Here is an 18,491-nt window from a genome sequence, read left to right as displayed (position 1 = left end):
ACTCATGATTAGTAAGTTACATTTACCATAATTTAATAGCTTTGAATCCAGAAGAAATTGTTTTTGATGAGTATTTCTTAATAGTGGATCTGAGAACCACCTGCGTTAGAATTAATCAAGGGGCTCACTAAAGGGACAGATTCCTGGGCTCTATCCCGACTTGGTGCATCAGCATCTCTGGGAACAGGGCCTGGGAATCTGCATTTTGGTCAGCCTCCTAGATGATGTCGAACACTGAGATTTAAAAGCTGCTGTTCTTCCGGGCAGCTCATTTTTTTTTTTTTTAAGATTTTATTTATTTACTAGACACAGAGAGAGGGATCACAAGCAGGCAGAGAGGCAGGCAGAGAGAGAGGGGGAAACAGGCCCCCCCCGACGAGGAGAGAGCCCGATGCAGGGCTCGATCCCAGGACCCTGAGATCATGACCTGAGCCAAAGGCAGAGGCTTAACCCACTGAGCCACCCAGGCGCCCCGCCGGCTCATTTTTCTTTACCACCACGCCGGCAGATCCGCGGGGGCTGGCACCTGCTGGCAGACATCCCTGTGGAACCACGAGGCGGGACAGTTCCACTACCTGTCATCCGAGTGCGGAGAGAGGTCCTAGTGAAAATAACAGCTGGCGTGCACCCGCTGCTGCCTGTACGCGGAGCCTTCTCAGCACTTTATGTGTATTAGTCATTTACTTTTCACACCACCTTATGGGAGGGTTCTCCCATCTCTATTGTACAGATGACGAAACCAAGATGAGGGGGTTAAGTAGTTTGCCCCAAGTCACCCAGCTAGGAAGTGACTTGGAAAAGATTCAAGTCCTAGGGAACTGGCAGCCCTCCCTGTTCACCGCACTCTAGCCAATAAAATTCTTACATAAATTCTTAGCTGTTAGTGAAGGAGTCATTATTGGGTAAATAATCATAAGCATACAATTATTATAAGGTACATTTTATAGCAAAAAAGTAGAGAAACACACCCAGCTGATAACAGACACTAGTTTGACTATTAAAAATCACTATCTGACCATGGACTTCCTTCCTAAAAAAATCTTTTTTCCCCCTGATCCTCAAGGTAAGCCTTGAGGTTTACCGTCTTTCCTGGATAATAAACTCTCACCTATCATAGTCTACTGACGTCTCTCTTAACTGGCTGCCTTGGCTTGGCTCATGCCCGAAACCCAGTGCCTCCTGTAGTAGTGCGCTGGTGCTGCCATAACTACTGCAGACTGGGCGGCTTATAAACAACAGAAATTACTTTTCTTACAGTTCTGAAGTTCTAAGAGCAAGGTGTCAGCAGGTTTGGTTTCTCTGGAAGCCACTCTCCATTACGTGCAGATGGCTGTGTCCTCATACAGCGTTTCCTCTATGCACGAGCATTCCTGGCATCCCTTCCTCTTTTTAAAAAGACACCAGATTGGGTTAGGACTCACCTATATGACTGCATTAACCTTACTCATCTCTTTGAAGGCCCTGTCTCCAAACACAGTCACATCATGAGGCACAGGAGGTTATGGCTTCAACACACAATCTGGGGGGACTACACCTTATTCCCTAACACCTCTCCTGAAAGAGAGACCTTGATAATTTTAGCAAATGTCAACAAAATCTATTCCTTTGTCTTTTGTTTTCTGGCCAAACAGAAGTGGAGTGGGATTCTCTTCCCCACTTATATGGTCAATAAATTTAATTCTGTGAGTCAGTCTTTCCTACTAGGAGCCATTCACTTTAATAGCCAAATCTTTAATGATGTAGTGAACACTGAAATAACCTCTCATAAGCCTTACTTGTGACAACATATTTAAAGGCATATTTAATCAGAACAGGTTTATTTTTATTTTATTATTTTTTTTAATTTTTTAGGTTTATTTTTATTTTAAAGAGTTTATTTTTCAGAGAGAGAGAGGGAACACACAAGCCGTAGTAGTGGCAGGCAGAGGGAGAATGAGGCTCCCCATTGAGCAGGGAGCCCAGTGCGGGGCTCCATCCTAGGACCCTGGGATCATGACCTGAGCCAAGGGCAGACGCTCAACCGACTGAGCCACCCAGGCGCCCCTGATCAGAACAGGTTTACAGAAGTCACATTCGTCACCATCTCAGAGCAAACGTATGTTAACATGCGCATATCACAACGTCAGTTAGAAACAGTCTCTGTAGCTTTTCCTACTACAGTTTCTGTAGTAGATTTTTCATCTCCAGCTGGAGAAATGCTGGCTAAATTGAAGTGGGCAAAAAATGCTCTTAAGACTTTTCCTGGAAGCCCAGATCTCTCCACACAGACAAAACTCAATTTTAATTCCTAACCACTGTCATTTCATCAAGACAGCACTGTTTTTAAAATCACATTTGAAGGCGCCTGGGTGGCTCAGTTTGTTAAGTGACTGCCTTCGGCTCGGGTCATGATCCTGGAGTCCTGGGATCAAGTCCCATATAGGGCTCCCTGCTCAGCAGAGTCTGCTTCTCCTTCTGACCCTCCCCTTCCCGTGCTTTCTCTCTCTCTCATTCTCTCTCTCCAAAATAAATAAAATCTTAAAAAGAAAGAAAGAAAGAAAGAAAAAGAAATATCACATTTGAGGGGTACCTGGGTGGCTCAGTCAGTTCAGCATCTGCCCTCAGCCTAGGTCATGATCTCAGGGTGCTGGGATCAAGCCCCACATCAGGCTCCTTGCTTAGCGGAGAAACTGCTTGTCCCTTTCCCTCTCCCCCCCAGCTTCTGCTCTCTCTCAAATAAATAAATCTTTAAAAAATGACATTTGAATGGTACATACATATTTCCAATGTGATAAATAGTATAGTGGGAAAGACATGGGCTTTTGGAGACAAACGTGGGCTCCCAGCCTTGCTTGGCCATAAACTAGCTGTGCAGCATCAGGTAATTTCCTTACCCTCTCTGAGCCTCTCTCCTCCTCTGTAATATGAACATGATACTTTCGTAGCCAGAACATTGTGAAGATCGAATAAGGTATTTCTGGAAAAGCACCCAGCTCTAACTTTGCAGATACTGGATCACAAATGACAGCGAGGGCTTTTCAATACAACTTCACGGAAACCACAGTCACAAGTCCTAACCGGAGAAAATAAGAGGCTGGCAGCTTTATGTGGGTCACCGAAATCTTTTCTGCAAATTTACTAGTCCATTAAATCCCAAAGGCTGGAAGCTACTTGTAATTCGCTGAATGACCCAGAATAAGGTTCCTTTATGTGGGCCAGGTCTGACCGCTTCGGTTTCCGGGCGTCTGGCTGGAAACTTGGCTCCCAGAGGCCGAAGGACTACTCTGGCCTCACAGGAGACCGTCTGTGGGGCGCTTGGCAGGATCGAAATACCGTCGGGGGGCATTTTGTCAGGATATTTTGTGGGGATTCCGGGGCCAAGTGTGTCCATTCTTGTGCAAAGAGGCCGGATGTGCCAGAGGCCGGCGATGCCCTTCTCTGCTCACAGTGACAGCCGCGGATGTGGACGGGGCCCTCGACAGGACGGGGGGCCCTCTCAGGAGGAAGCAAGTAGGACGCTCACTTCTTCCTGCGGAGAACCCACAGCTCGGACACAGCCCACCTCTTCGCGGGCGGCAGGGATCGCCCCCCACCCCGTTCCCAGCGGGACTCGGTGTTTCACTCATCCCCGAGCAGGGACAGTGTGAAGCCGCTGTGTGGCGGGCCTGCGGGACAACGCTGCGGCGGGGGGAGAAGGCCGGACTCCCAGGAGAGACCCGGGCGCAGAAGAGAAGGTGTGTGTGGTGGCCTCTGTCCGGGGGTGCAGGTGTCGGGAGTGTCCCTGGCGGGCACACGCCAAGCGGCTGGCCGGGGCCCCGTGGAGCACACGTGGCTGTTGCCAGGGAAGCGCACTTGGCCCCTCGGGCTCTGGCCCATACTTGGTGCTGCTCTGAGGACAAGTGCTGACGGCGGCGGCCGCCCTGGCGGAAAGGAAAGGGGGCAGAAGTGCCCCTACAGGATGCTGGGGCATCCGTGGGCTCAGCCCAGCAGCCAGCGAGGCCTAGCCCGCCACTCGCTAAAGGTCGCCTCTCCTGACCCCGCCGGGGCCTTGCAGCTGCCTATCCTTTACCCAGGCCAGAGCAGAACTATTCCTTAAGCATCACTAGTTATTTCAATACGACCTTTACGTCGCAGGAAATGAAATTATCTTTCCAGTGGATAACTCGCGTTTAACCTTCAGGTACTCGACTGTCTAACATGTCTCAGATCCATCAAGTTGTACAGTGTGGGACCATCTGTCCTCTTTTGGTGCTATTTTACTTCGATCTGTGTGATATTGCTGTCATCAATCCACAGGTTCTAAGTTTAGCATTTAGTAATTGATTTCCCACTGTCTGTCCATTTACACCTTTGCTCTGGGCAGGATCTTAATTGTCAATGCTGCTCCCTCTGATAACGCCTGTCCCCTGTCTTCTATGCCTGATGTTTAACTTACCCTCCCATAATCAGTTCAGGGGCAAGAAATTTGAACAGATAACTTTATAAAAGAGGATATTCAAACGACCAACAAACATATGGGAAGGCAGTCTATCTCATTAGTGATCAGGAAAATGCAACTTAAAGTCACAGCAGGGTACCAATGGATAACCGATGAAATCGCTCAAATGTAAAGTCTAAAAATCTCGAGTTTTGGTGAGGATGTGGAGCAATGAGACTCCTACACCGGGGTGGGAATGAAATTGGTGAAGTTGGTGTTGGAAATCAACTTCCCTGTAGACATATATCCAACAGAAACTCCTGCATGTGTTAAAAGACAAACACAAGAATGTTCATGAGTAGCATGATTTGTAATGACCTAACACTAGAATAATGCAAACAATCATGGCTAAGAAGGTGAAATAATGTGAGGCATGTTCACGTAAGATGACACCAGACAGGGGTAGAATGAATGGATTAGTGCTATGGGCCACAAAGTCGATGCATCCCACTGAAACAGCTAAGTGAAAGTCAGCCACAAAATATGTGTATACCATCCAATTCAATTTATTTGAAGTTTGAAAATAGGTGAGGGGTGCCTGGGTGGCTCAGTGGTTTAAACCTCTGCCTTCGGTTCAGGTCATGATCTCAGGGTCCTGGGATCGAGCCCCAAGTCAGGCTCTCTGCTCAGTGGGGAGCCTGCTTCCCCACCTCCCACCCCACCCCTCTGCCTGCCTCTCTGCCTACTTGTGATCTGTCAAATAAATAAATAAAATCTTTAAAAAAAAAAAAGAAAATAGGTGAAACTAACCTATAGTGTAGGAGGTCACCATGGTGGCTCCCCTTGGAGAAGGAGAAGGAATTACTGACCGGGGGATAGGAAGCAGCTTTTAGGCACTGGTAATTCTGGTTCTAAGTGATAGTTGCATGAGTAGGTTGACTTTGTGAATTCATCAAGCTGTGCACTTAGAACCTGTATACTTTCCTGTATTTCTAACTTGATAAGTATTTTTAAAAGTATGTGTGTGGAGGGAGGGAAAGAGAGAGCAAGAGCGAGAGAGAGAGAGAGAGAGAGAGAGGAGTCTGTTCAACAGCTCAATCCTTCGGGAGCCCTTCCTGACCTTCCTTCGTCTCGTGCACCTGGGCCGTGGGAGCAGAGAGGCAGGCCAATCTCTAGCCCAACTCACCGACACTTGCACATTGGTTTGCTTATCTGTGCTCTGCCTGGCAGGAGATTTAAAGGTGCCTGTGGTTTCCTATAACTCTAGCGCATACGTGAGAGGTGCTCGATACGTGTGGGCTCTTAGCTCTGCGAACACAGAGTTCGTCCTCGCAGTATTGTTCACTGTACTTGGCTTTTATCAGCATCACCCGGTGCCACTAGGCATGTGGGCCCACACTTACTGACGTACAAGTCTGCACGTATCCCGTACGCACTCACAAAAGCAAACCGAAGCCGTATCTGGACGACTGTCAGCTGAAGCACACTGTGTGCCTGCTCAGAGTCTGAAGTGACTCTTGTCATCTAGGGTGACCTATCTCGACAAGATTAATGTAGTTGATTAAAGACCAAAATAGTAAGTTTAATTTGGTTTTGTTAGAAAAGACCTTAAATATGGAATATGTAAATCCATCTACTTAACCTTCGCCTGTCTCCCTCCCTCCTTCCTGACCTTCAGGTGCCCTTGACATACAGTCTACTTCTAAGCTGATGAGTCTGCCTCACCGTAGCTCTATCAAGGCTGCTAGCGCACCACAGTGGTCCATATTTTTGCTCACTGGTGCTGCTTACAGCAAGAGACCACAAAAATGTCCTGTTTCCAATGTTCTAGTAACTTACAAACAGGATCTTGTGCTGAGCAGCGTTTCCAAATCAGGAAAACCAAAAACTCCTTGGGACACTTGTTAAGAATACAGACATTCAGGGGTGCCTGGGTGGCTCAGGGGTTAAGTGTCTGCTTTCAGCTCAGGTCATGATCCCAGGGTCCTGGGGTCGAGCCCCAGGTCAAGCCCCACATCTCGCTCCCTGCTCAGCGGGAAGCCTGTTTCTCCATCTCCCACTCCCTCTTCTTGTGCTCCCTCTCTTGCTGTGTGTGTGTGTGTGTGTGTGTGTGTGTGTGTGTGTGTGTGTGTAATAAATAAAAGTAAAAAAAAAAAAAATCTTGGGGCGCCTGGGTGGCTCAGTGGGTTAAGCCGCTGCCTTCGGCTCAGGTCATGATCTCAGGGTCCTGGGAACGAGTCCCGCATCGGGCTCTCTGCTCAGCAGGGAGCCTGCTTCCCTCTCTCTCTCTCTCTCTCTCTCTGCCTGCCTCTCTGTCTACTTGTGATCTCTCTCTGTCAAATAAATAAATAAATAAATAAATCTTTAAAAAAAAATCTTAAAAAAATACAGATATTTACACTTTCCCCTAGGATATATTGATTCAGGAGATCTAGAGTGAGGACAGGGAACATCGCTTAGCTGATTTTTATCTGACAGTTTAAGGAAATAGAAGATGCACCAGTCAGCTCTGTATCCCCTTTGTTACTGAGAAGTAGAACAGGGAATCCTATGGCTATTGCAACCAAGAATGATGGGCCTTGGTCAGCAAAGGGTCAACTTATATTGCCTTTTTTGTAACACAAATTAAATGCTGGGAATAACAACAATAGCAAATGCAAACCCATCTATCTAAGTAGTGTTCCATATCAGCACGATGCTTGCATGAGGTAGCAAAGATTTCCAGAACTCATTTGAAAACTACGAAAAAGTATTCCATTCAGAAATTCTTTTAAATCTGATAGTGACCCCTTTTTAGCCTCTTCTCCATAGTTTGGAACATTTTCACTAAACAGAAACTCTATCCATTTAGATAGTTTTCTTTCTGCTGAGTTTCAACTGAGTGTATATACATGGTCAAGGATGTGTTCAGAACCACTGTGGTGTCACAAAGGTAGCCTGAAATCCCACAGAATATGAAAAATAGCAGATTCAGTGTAACTATCTTAACTGAAGAATACATATTTTTAAGAATACAAATGTAATGTATAATGTATATTTCAAGGCAGAAGGAAAAGACAGCAGATGTATGACTTGTAGAAAGAATCTTTTCCAGTAGGATACAATTTATAGTTGTGGTAATTGTTGATTAGAAGCTAGTCTTCATACTCTTCAAATCTGTCTCAATGTTTCCTTTCAAAGGTAACATTTTTCAATAACTTCATCTCTTTTTCTGAACACCTGCAACACTTAACTTTGGCACCAACTCATTTAACACTTGCCTTTAACTGTCTGCCTCCGCTCCCTGGTGTGAAGAGCTTTTGTTTAGGCCATAAGAAAGCTGGTCCTTGGGCTCTGCTTTGCCTTGAACCAACCAGATGTCCAAAGTCCCCCCAAAAGGGACTTGTGTTCCTTATTTTTATAAACATAAAAAAAGAAAGGAAAGGAGGGACACAGAGCTTGAAGGAGATGATTTCTATGGTCTGTTCTAGTTCAAAACTTCCCTGTTCTTTATATTTATTTTCCAAATAAAAGAGGTTGGGGACTATTACCCAGCCTTAAGAAGGAATGAAATTCTGGTACATTCTACAATGTGGATGAACCTTGGAAACATTATGCTAAGTGATAAAAGCCGTACTCAAAAGCACAAATATTGTATGATTCCACTTACGTGAGGCAACCAGAGTAGCCAAATTTGTAGAGACAGAAAGTAGAATGGTGGTTGGTGAGGCTAGGGGAAGAGGAGAGTGAGGAGTTACTGTTTAATGGGTCCAGAGTATCATTTTGAGATGAGGAAAAGTTTCTGGAGATGGATAGTGGTGATGGTTGCATAGCAAAGGGAAAGTACTTAATGCCAGTGAATCATACACTTGAAAATGGCTAAGATAGTAAATTTTGTGTTATATCTATTTTATTACAATTTTTAAAGAGTAAAAAATAAAATTAATAGGTTTGAAAAATGCAATTTTATTTTTTATTTTATTTATTTGAGAGAGAGTACGTGTGCATGCAAGAATGAACAGAGAGAGGGGCGCCTGGGTGGCTCAGTGGGTTAAAGCCTCTGCCTTCAGCTCAGGTCATGATCCCAGGGTCCTGGAATCCAGCCCGGCATCGCATCGGGCTCTCTGTTCAGTGGGGAGCCTGCTTCCTCCTCTCTCTCCGCCTGCCTCTCTGCCTACTTGCGATCCCTGTCTGTCAAATAAATAAATAAATAAATAAAAATTTAAAAAATTGAAAAAAAAAAAAGAAAGAGCAGAGAGAGCACCAGCAGGGTAGGGAGGGGCAGAAGCAGAGGGAGAAGCAGACTCCCCACTGAGCAAGGAGCCTAACACGGGACTCGATCCCAGAACCCTGGGGTCACAACCTGAGTTGAAGGCAGATGCTTAACCGACTGAGCCACTCAGAAGCCCCCAAAAATGCACATTTTCAAAACTGCTGGCATTTGTCATCTACCTAATGAGGGCATAATAAATATTTGTTGATCGAATGGAAAAAATGAGGCTGGGGAGGGGCATAACAATTGTTGAAAGAAGGGCTCTAGGCTATTGCTTTGAAGTTGATTTTTTACAGGAATCGTGCTGGTTTTTAACACTGAGATTCTACGTTCCTATGCGGTAGTTTGGGTGTGGGCAGAGGGTTAATGAACATTATGAGGGCCTAAACCCCCCATCCAAGCCAGCCCCAGGGGAACCATTATTCTCTAATAGGCTATAAATCCCTTGAGACCAGGATACACATTTTTTTTCCATCTCCTCACGACACACAGTGGGAGTTTTGTTAGTCAACTGATTTCTATTTCATTGGAGATAAACATGTTTAAAAGGATTGTCTTCCACCCAAGTTCATCTGGAAGGGATTACTCATGCAAGTTTTCAGATTATAACTGTTAGAGAATGTGATTCAAAGGAGTTCTTTACAGACCTTTTGGAAGATGACTATTTTTTTTTTAACTGTAATGATAAAATAACATGACCAAAATACATTCTCTGATTATTAGGGAAGCAAAGGTCATAGGTCATGTTATATATAATGTTTTGCAAACTGGGTTTAGCAGGATACCTCGTGTCATTTTACTTCCACTTTGTAGAGGCAAAGTTGATTTTTAACAGATATTTACTAGTGTTGAATAAATCAATACCCAATATTGAATGTAACACTTGCTTTTAAAGAAACACAAACTAATAAAAGAATATAGTCCTTTTATTTGAAAAGTTCAAAATAGTAAAAAACATAAATGTTTCAGTAGAGCCAATATGTAAATCTACTAAATTCTCTTGCATTCTTGCTAATCCTGCACCATGGATAACTGTCTAAGCTGGGTAATATTTATCTTCTTGATCTGATTCCTTATTTCTATCTCCCTTACTAATGATGCTAGCCAGCAGCCATATCTTTTTAAAAGATTTTATTTATCCCTCTGAGAAAGAGAGAGAGCCCACCAGCAGAGGGAGAAGCAGGCTCCCCACTGAGCTAGGAGCCAGCCCTGGGACTTGATCCCAGGACTTGGAGATCATGACCTAAGCCCAAGGCAGACGCTCAACCATCTGAGCCACCCAGGTGCCCCAACCATCAGCCATATTTTTAAAACAAACCTGTTATTCCCAGATCAAACCGGGATTATTTGTGATTATAAGAGATTCTTGCAAACTCCTAAAAAAAAAAAAAAACCCTGAGAAGTGTTCTAGAATTTGGAAGATGAGATGCTATTTAAAAAGCAACAGATAATGAAAAATTATGACATCACTGTAACTAAATTAGGCTCTCCTTTAGCAGTATTAGAGACCAGTTTCCTTTGGTCATTTGAATTTAACTCTTTTGCTAGTAGTTTTAACTCTAATTATCACTGTGGGAAACCTACCATCATAGCTCTGTAAAGGATAGGTTTAAGTATCTATTGATAAAGTTAGCAAACATTTACATGAATTTAAACTTGGATAATTGTTAGGAGATTTTAAATATTTATTTGATTAAAAAACAGGCCAGCAGTTGGGGCGCCTGGGTGGCTCAGTGGGTTAAGCCGCTGCCTTCGGCTCAGGTCATGATCTCAGGGTCCTGGGATCGAGTCCCGCATCGGGCTCTCTGCTCAGCAGGGAGCCTGCTTCCCTCTCTCTCTCTCTCTCTCTGCCTGCCTTTCTGTCTACTTGTGATCTCTCTCTGTCAAATAAAATAAATAAAATCTTTAAAAAAAAAAAAAACAAAAAAAAAACAGGCCAGCAAACAACCCTCCACCCCTCAAACGAAAACAAGAGAAATAAAGAAAAGGAACGGAGAGAGAAGAAAAGGAGAGAAAACTCTGACCCTTTCCATTGTGGTAATTCATCTTAACAAATTATTTTATAGTTGTTTAATACTCTGTTTTTTGCTAATTTGTTTTTATATAAAACTGACCATATTTTATGCTCCCCCAAAACTTTCTTTTTCTTTTTTGGATGGGGTTAGGTCATTTTAATAAAAGCTCTAAATAAGTTACTAAAATTTACGAGCTTGTCTTCTCTAGTTAGGAGCACAAAAGGGGTAGAAAATAAATCTGTTATATGAAAGAGAAACGATCAAGCACAGTATTTTGCTGTGGTTTACTAGTCACAGGAATCTACATTAAAAGCCCATTAATAAAAGGTTCCTATAACATTAGAGGACTTGAATTAACATTGCATACTACATAAAAGAGACTAAACATGCAAAAATGTTTGCTAGGTTCAATCACCAGGAGGCCTAACTACAAAACGATATAAAAGTTTCAGGTTTCCTAAATGGGTGACATCATCATATTAGTAAAACCATAGCTTCCATTTAAGAACATTTTATGCACAGGAATGAGAAGGGGTTATGTCAGCTCTTCATTACAGCAGCGGTATTTCCCACTTGTGCTTTCCAACCTCGCCTTTTAAAAAAATTTTATCATTTCACCTATTTGAAGTATCATCTCCTAAACTTAGAGATTCTAATTCAGAAAGTCTCAAGTTGCAACCCTGGAATCTTTTTAAACCACATTCATTTCCCCCTCCCCCAGCTGTCCACCACCTGAAGTAATTTTTTAAATTAGGCAAATTTGGGAAACTATGCTAACCACAAGAGATGGGAAGCAAAATGCTGTCAACTCTGCTCTTGTTTCTAAACTCTAAACCAAACAAAAACAGCGATGTACAGAGTTTGATTAGCTTCACTACAAGATGAAAAGTATTTTAACAAAGACATTTATGAAGGAGACACACCTAGAAAAAGTTCTCATATACTGTCCTCACCTTTAATAAATGAAAACATTTGTTTTTATTAGTCACTTTATAAAACATAATTATTTTTTACACAATTTACCTACAAGATGAAGTAGAATAAGACCTTTCCTAATTGTTATCAGAGACAGAAATAAAATAAGTACATATATAACGAATAATTTTATAACTTTCATTTCAGAGTCCTTGTATGTCTAATAATGTCATTTTCTTTCTGGACTAGCACAAGTATAGTTATAATTTAAATCTGTAATGAGATATTTTACATCAAATGGCAAGTCCAGGCATAACCTCCAAGCAAGTGGTGGTTTAGTCCAAAAGCATGGATAGAAATGGTAGCTTATTTTATGCAAAAAGTGTAACCTTATGCACCTTATGCAATCCTCTTCATGACCAAGAACTAACTTCAGGAGGAGTAGAAAAATCCACAAAAGTTTAAAAATAAAGTAGCTTCTAAATAAGAATTCAGGGGTGCCTGGGTGGCTCAGTGGGTTAAAGCCTCTGCCCTCGGCTCCGGTCATGATCTCAGGGTCCTGGGATGGAGCCCCACATCCGGCTCTCGGCTCAGCAGGGAGCCTGTTTCCTCTTCTCTCTCTCTGCCTGCCTCTCTGCCTACTGGTGATCTCTGTCAAATAAATAAATAAAATATTTTTTAAAATAAATAAATAAATGTATATATATAAGAATTCAAACAAATACATGTTGAGAAATGAACTCTTCCATTCCCTTTCATTTTTTCCTTTATATTCCCTATTTTTTTTTTAAAGATTTTATTTATTTATTTGACAGAGAGATTACAAGCAGGCAGAGAGGCAGGCAGAGAGAGGAGGAAGCAGGCTCCCTGCTGAGCAGAGAGCCCGATTCGGGGCTCGATCCCAGGACTCTGAGATCATGACCTGAGCCGAAGGCAGCGGCTTAACCCACTGAGCCACCCAGGCGCCCCAATATATTCCCTATTTTTAAAGCGAAAAATGAGGTCACTTAGGTAATGCATCAGTGAATAGTAGTTCAGTGGATTATTTTCATCATTAGACTGTTATGGGGCTGAGATCCTTAAACTTGTTTGATTTCAAAGTTAGGAATCACAGGAAAAGGACCCCAAAAAATGTTTATTTGACGTGTGGGATTCCTGAGAGGTCTGTCCACGCAGCCTTAACCCGCCGTTCTTTTGAAGTCAATTCCGGTCGCACAGTGGGCAAAGTCCTGCTTATTCGACGCCTTAAAATTAGCTTTAGAGGCGGAAACCTCCAAAATGCACACCTAAGTGTGCACACGCACTCTTCATGCACGGACGAAATAATCTGGGTTTCTGGCCCCCCCCCCCATGCTTTCGGTGTCGAACGGTGCCCGCGATCCGGCCAGACCCCGTCGAGTGTCCCCTCGTGTTCCGGCCACAGCGACCGGGAAGCCCCGTCCCGAGCCCGCCTCTCCCCCTGCGGAGACGGACCCGGCGGTGCGGCCTCGCGCAGGTGCGGCGGGGTGCGCGGCCTCCCCGGAAGCCCCGCGGCAGCACGAGCATCCCCAGGGCGGCGGGGCCCGACGCTGCGCCGCACCTGCTGGGCCGCCCCCGCCCGCCCCCCGGGAAACGCTCAGGGCCATCGGGTCTTAACGCAGCCGTTTGCTGGCCTCGCCCACCCCCGTGTCTCCGGGATCCCGCGGCCGCGCGGGGGTCGAGTCGGGCCCGCGCGGGGAAGCTCGGAGCCGCCCGGCGCCCGCGCACTCACCTGCCTCCGCAGCGGCGGGACGCGGGGCCGCAGACCCGGGCGGGACGCGGGGCGCGCGGGAGGAGGAGGGCGCTTGCCCTGCGCGGGGCTGCGGCGGCGGCGGCGCTTCCCTCCGGAGACGGAAGAGGCGGGCGAGGAGAGCAGGAAAGCGCGGCGGCGGCGCGGGGCGGCGGGGGCGCGGGGGGCAGGAGCTCGGCGGGGCCGCCGCGGGGAGGTGCCCGGTCGTCCCCGGCGCGCGGACCTCAGCATCCGCCGGCGGCCGCCCCTCGGCTCCCGGGCTCGCGGCGTGGGTGCGGCGTGACGCTCGCGGCTCCCGGGCGCGGGCGGGGGGCGGGGTGCGCGGGCGGGGTCGGGGGGGGCCGGGGCGGGCCGGCGACGGGGGGGGCGCGAGGGCATCCCACGCGGGCCGAGGACGGCGTCTGCGACGTCACAAGGGGCGCGGGACGATCCGGGGCGGGCGCTGGGGGGACGAGCGCGCCGGGTCCCCTCTCGCGCGGTTCCGGTCCCTCCCCGCAGCCGCCCGCGAGGCGCCGGGGCCGCTCCCTCCTGCGCTCCCGCGCGCGGCTCCGGGAGGACGCTCGGGGAGGGTCGGCAGCCGGAGGACAGGGCTTCCCGCCGCGGCTGTGGGTCCCGCGATGGGGACAGAAAGGTCGTGGGTGCGGGCGGTTCACACGGCAGCGGAGCGTCCTGCGCGCCGGATGAGCCGCGGGCGGGGGCACCTGGTCGGGCGGCGCAGGGCGGTGGGGCGCGCCCCTCTCCAGCCCTCGCCTGCGGCGGCCCGCGACCCGGGGGGAACCGGCGGCGGAGACGTGCGGGAGCAGCGGAGCATCGAGCACACGCGCCCCGCGGGCCCCCCAAGTCCGGGGTCGGGGAGCGCCCGGCTGTCCGCGTCGTCCCTTGCCGCCCGCGAGGCCCGAGAAGGGTCCGGGAAAGAGGCTGCTGCCGCGGGGCCGGCTGGGCTCGTCGGCCGGGGGGCCGGGACACCGGGGACTGTGAACCTGCAGCTCGGTCTACGGCAGGAAATCGGGAAACGGTGTGGGGAGGTTCCGGCGGGCGGGTTTCTTGTCTGTGTTTCCCCAAACGGCCCGCGCTCCCCTGAGCCCTGGGCCGGGGCAGCGAGGAGCCGCCGAGACCGCGGTCTGGGGCAGTGCCCGACGGTCAGGCTCCGGGAAGGGCGCGCAAACCTACATCCCCGGCCTGGGCTCACCGTCCTGCTCCCGTGTGGCTCCTGCGGTCTCCAGCTCGGCAGGAGGCTGCAGGAGGAACAGCCATGACGCTGCGCTAGTGCTTTCTGTGTTCTGCGGGGTCCGTGGTAGGCCCTACTGTTACCTCCACTTAATGAAGAATAAACTTGACTTCCAGGAGTCAGATATGAAATTCGAACCCAGCAGTAGGACTCCAGGATTCACATTATATCAGTTATGCACGCTTTAAAAACCTTTCTCCGACACTAAATTTGAGAAGGATTAAAAGATTTAAAATTTTTAGAAGTCTTCAAAGTTTGGAGCGCCTGGGTGGCTCCGTTGGTTAAGCGATTAGGTGGCTGCCTCCGGCCCAGGTCATGATCCCAGAGTCCTGGGATGGAGCCCCACTAGGGGCTCCTTGCTGAGCAGGGGAGTCTGCTTCTCTCTCTGCCCCTACGCCTGCTCTGGCACTCTCTCTGGCTCTTTCTCAAATAAATAAATCAAATCTTTAAAAAACAAAGTAGTCTTAAAAGTTCAAAGATAAAATATAACTGAATTGCTTTTAATCTGAAAGTAAAATTGGAACAAAGGACAAAATTACAAAGGAAAAATGAGACTATAGAATTATTAATTTCTTTTATCAGAAAAACCCATTAAATTGAAAGATGAGTAAAAACCACCAAAAATTTGCAATATCTACAAGATAGGAGAGTAATTTTTTTTGAGAGTAACATTTTTTTAAACAGATCGTACAAAGAAAGTATAAATATCCTGGTAAAAAATGGACAAAAATGTAAATTAGTTAAGTCATGAAAGAAAAATGTAAATGGCCATACTTTTACGGGAAGCGAAAACTTAAAAAGCTAATACATGGTCGAGTTGACTGAGAATAAACGCTAGTGATTTAGGCCAGGGACCCTTGAGGCAGGATGTGTGGCAAGAGACCAAACTCAGTACTGAGAAGGACATAAATTGCTTCAGTGTTTCTGGAGGGTAGTTTGGCCAAATGCAGTAAAAGCCTCAAAAATGTTCACACCCTTTGACTCAAAAACTGCATTTCTGGGAATTCATAGTAGAGGAATTGACAAATGTTTTCTGTAAAAGCCCAAATAGTGAATACTTTAGGCTTTGCAAGCCACATGTGTCTCTGTTGCTTTTCTTCTTTGTGTATGTGCTTTTGTTTTTAAAACCCTGTAAAAATATGAGAACTGTAAGCTTGAGGGCTGTAGAAAAACAGGCTGTGGCCTGAAATTGGCATGAGGACAGTGATGTGTGCAGGGTAGACTATAAGAAAGCTCATCACCGTGTATTTGGTAATAGTCAAAAGAGAAAGCACACTAAATGAGGAGAGAAATCAGTTGTAACCAGACAAGTATTTTAAAAGTTTAAAGTCTTTTAAAAAGTGGCAGAATGGTATTTTATTGCATGAGATAGTGCTCCTGACTTATTATAGGAAAAATTCAATAAAGAAAACCATGTCTATGTCATCATCCCGAATACAACATACTCCTGTGTCTGTGTGCAGAGAAAAAGATCCGGAAAGATATAAACACACTGAGATGTTGATAGTGGTGTTGGGGTAGGGGTGAGATTGTAGATGTTTGGTTTTCTGATATGTGTGTGTTTCCTGTAGTGGATATGTATTCTTTTGGAATAAGCAAAAATATAAGAAACTTCACACAGGCAACAAGAAAGCACCTTAGCTGTCAAACTGAGAAAATCCACCCAGAATTCAATCTCCCAGATGGAGCCGTTTGCCATCTCTTCTGTGCTCCTTGAATGCATAATGGTCTTTTGAGTACCATTATTTTCTTCGTTAGGGAATGGCTAATACCATCATTAAGTTAAGCATTGCTTTATGATCGGATCAGGGTTCCCAATACCTCACCCTTGTAAGTGCGCTGGTTATTTTCTACCAGCTCCCGGCTAGATCCGTTTTCCACCCTTGTCTGCTGGATTCTTGTCTCTGCAGGCAGAGCTTTCATCAACCATTTTCTCTGGCCTCTTTTGCCAGCAAGCTTCCAGGTAAGAGTGACCACTGGGTGATACCAAAAATAGGTTGGAGGGTAGAAAGGAAAAAAACTGCGTTATTTATTCTGACCTCTTTTCTCCATTTGGACCTCTGAGGCAAGGCAGCTTCCCCTTCACTGCTCTGCTGATTTGATCTCCTCCCCTGATCCCGTCAGTCCTAGTGGTGGTAACAGCTTCTTGTGTTGCAAGACCCTGGGTACCTTCGGGTCTCTTACCACCTCCATGTCGTGTTACATCCCTTCACCCTACCCTAAACCTAACCCAGAACTTCTGTAAATAGTCCCTTCCATAAAATCTCATCTGTTGAGACATCTGAGTGGAAGTCGGCTCTTGTTAGGACAGACCGATCACATTAGGGAAGGCTGGTGAACTCTTAGTACACAAATCTTTTATTTCTTAAGAGACAGGCCTAGATATTCTCAGATTTTATATCTGAGATTTGGACTATTTGCAAGGTAATTATAGAAAGATTTACAAGTTTCCTAAAGCAGGAAATTAAATGACCGTGAGGCCGGTGTTGGGGGAATGTGACGCTTTGACCGTTGTTCCTACGTCTCCACTAGTTTTTGAGAAGTAACAGTGCATTGCATTTTATTGAAGTCAAATAGTATAGTATAGTGGTCTTCAAACTTTTATGTTTTCAGTGGAATCCTTAAGGAAATATTCTTATATTGCCTCCAACATATAAACTATTTGATTTTTAGGATTTAAGTTTTTACTAATCTGTAAATTATTTTGAAAGCTCTAAGTTGATTCTTCATCCCACCCCCCCAAATATCTAGCCAATTTTCCTGACATTGTTCTTGAGCAAACATCCATTTCCCACAAATGTGTGATGGCCAATGTATACATTAAGCTGTTTTGTGCACTAGGCCATATTTCTGAACCTTCTATTTTCTTTCTTTCATTCTCTTCTGGATTACTGTGCCAATGGCGTAGCTTCTTAATAAAATAGAGTAACTGCCAAAATTCACCTTTTCAAAATATTCTAAATATTCTAAATAAACACCTTCAGATGAAATTATTGACTTTTTTCTGGTTATAAAATGAATGCATTATGAAGAAATGTTTGTGGAAACTCAAAAAATATGAAAAAATGGAAAGAAGGAAACAAAACCCACCAATACTATAACATCAGCATTTTAGAGTCGGTTTCATCTTCTCTCTGCATGCACATTTATTTTTATGAATATTACCAAACATATTGTTTTGTGAACTATTGTTTAATCATCATATATGAGCGTTTCACTGTATCATTAATATGCTTTATATCTTTTTGAAAATTTTTTTTAAATTTTTTTATTTATTTGAGAGAGAGAGAGGGAGCACAAGCAGGGGGAGGGCAGAGGGAGAGGAAGAGGAAGAAGCAGACTCCCCGCCGAGCAGAGAGCCCGATGCGGGGCTTGATCCCAGGACCCTGAGATCATGATCTGAGCTGAAGGCAGATGCTTAACCCACTGAGCCACCCAGGTGCCCCTGAAATACGATTTTTAATGGCGCATTAACCAAGGTCTCTCAAATAAAGGTTAGCAGTAGCAGCGGCCACAGGCAGCTCTCACAGCCTTTCTAGACCTGCTCAGTTCCTTACTCAGGTATATCAAACTAGCATGGAAAGTCACCAGTTACTCTCGCATACATCAACATCGCATGCCTGCCACCGCCACGACTCTCAACCAGCAACCAGCTGCTGCACACTTGGCTTTGACTGTCGTTCACTGGATTTTAGTGAGTCATGCAGCGTTTGCCATCCATGTGGCCTCTGTCAGGCATGTGTAAAGATGACTTAACTCTAGGCTATCATGTATGTAACAAATAGGGAAAATGGAGGTTACCCGCACAAGGAATAGATTTGAATAGATTTAGTTGCAAAAAATTCCTAGCACCATATTGTGCAATCTCATTTCTGTGTTCCTTTTAAATCATTAACTAGTATGAATGGTTTATGCTT

The 18,491-nt window shown here is 45.7% G+C and overlaps 1 protein-coding gene across 1 annotated transcript in view; it reads right to left on the bottom strand.

The window, feature by feature from the left end:
* The window catches only part of INPP1 (inositol polyphosphate-1-phosphatase), a 28,069-nt gene extending 14,328 nt beyond the window's left edge, over window positions 1-13,741 (bottom strand). The window contains exon 1 of the mRNA XM_047720609.1: window positions 13,329-13,741. Coding sequence (XP_047576565.1) covers window positions 13,329-13,724 — 396 coding nt within the window. The 5' untranslated portion in view covers window positions 13,725-13,741. The remainder of the gene's footprint in view (window positions 1-13,328) is intronic.
* Between the last annotated feature and the right edge of the window lie 4,750 nt (window positions 13,742-18,491).

This window comes from Lutra lutra, chromosome 3 (genome assembly GCF_902655055.1).
Source record: "Lutra lutra chromosome 3, mLutLut1.2, whole genome shotgun sequence".
Taxonomy (NCBI): domain Eukaryota; kingdom Metazoa; phylum Chordata; class Mammalia; order Carnivora; family Mustelidae; genus Lutra; species Lutra lutra.
This window is presented reverse-complemented; position numbering and strand designations above follow the sequence as displayed.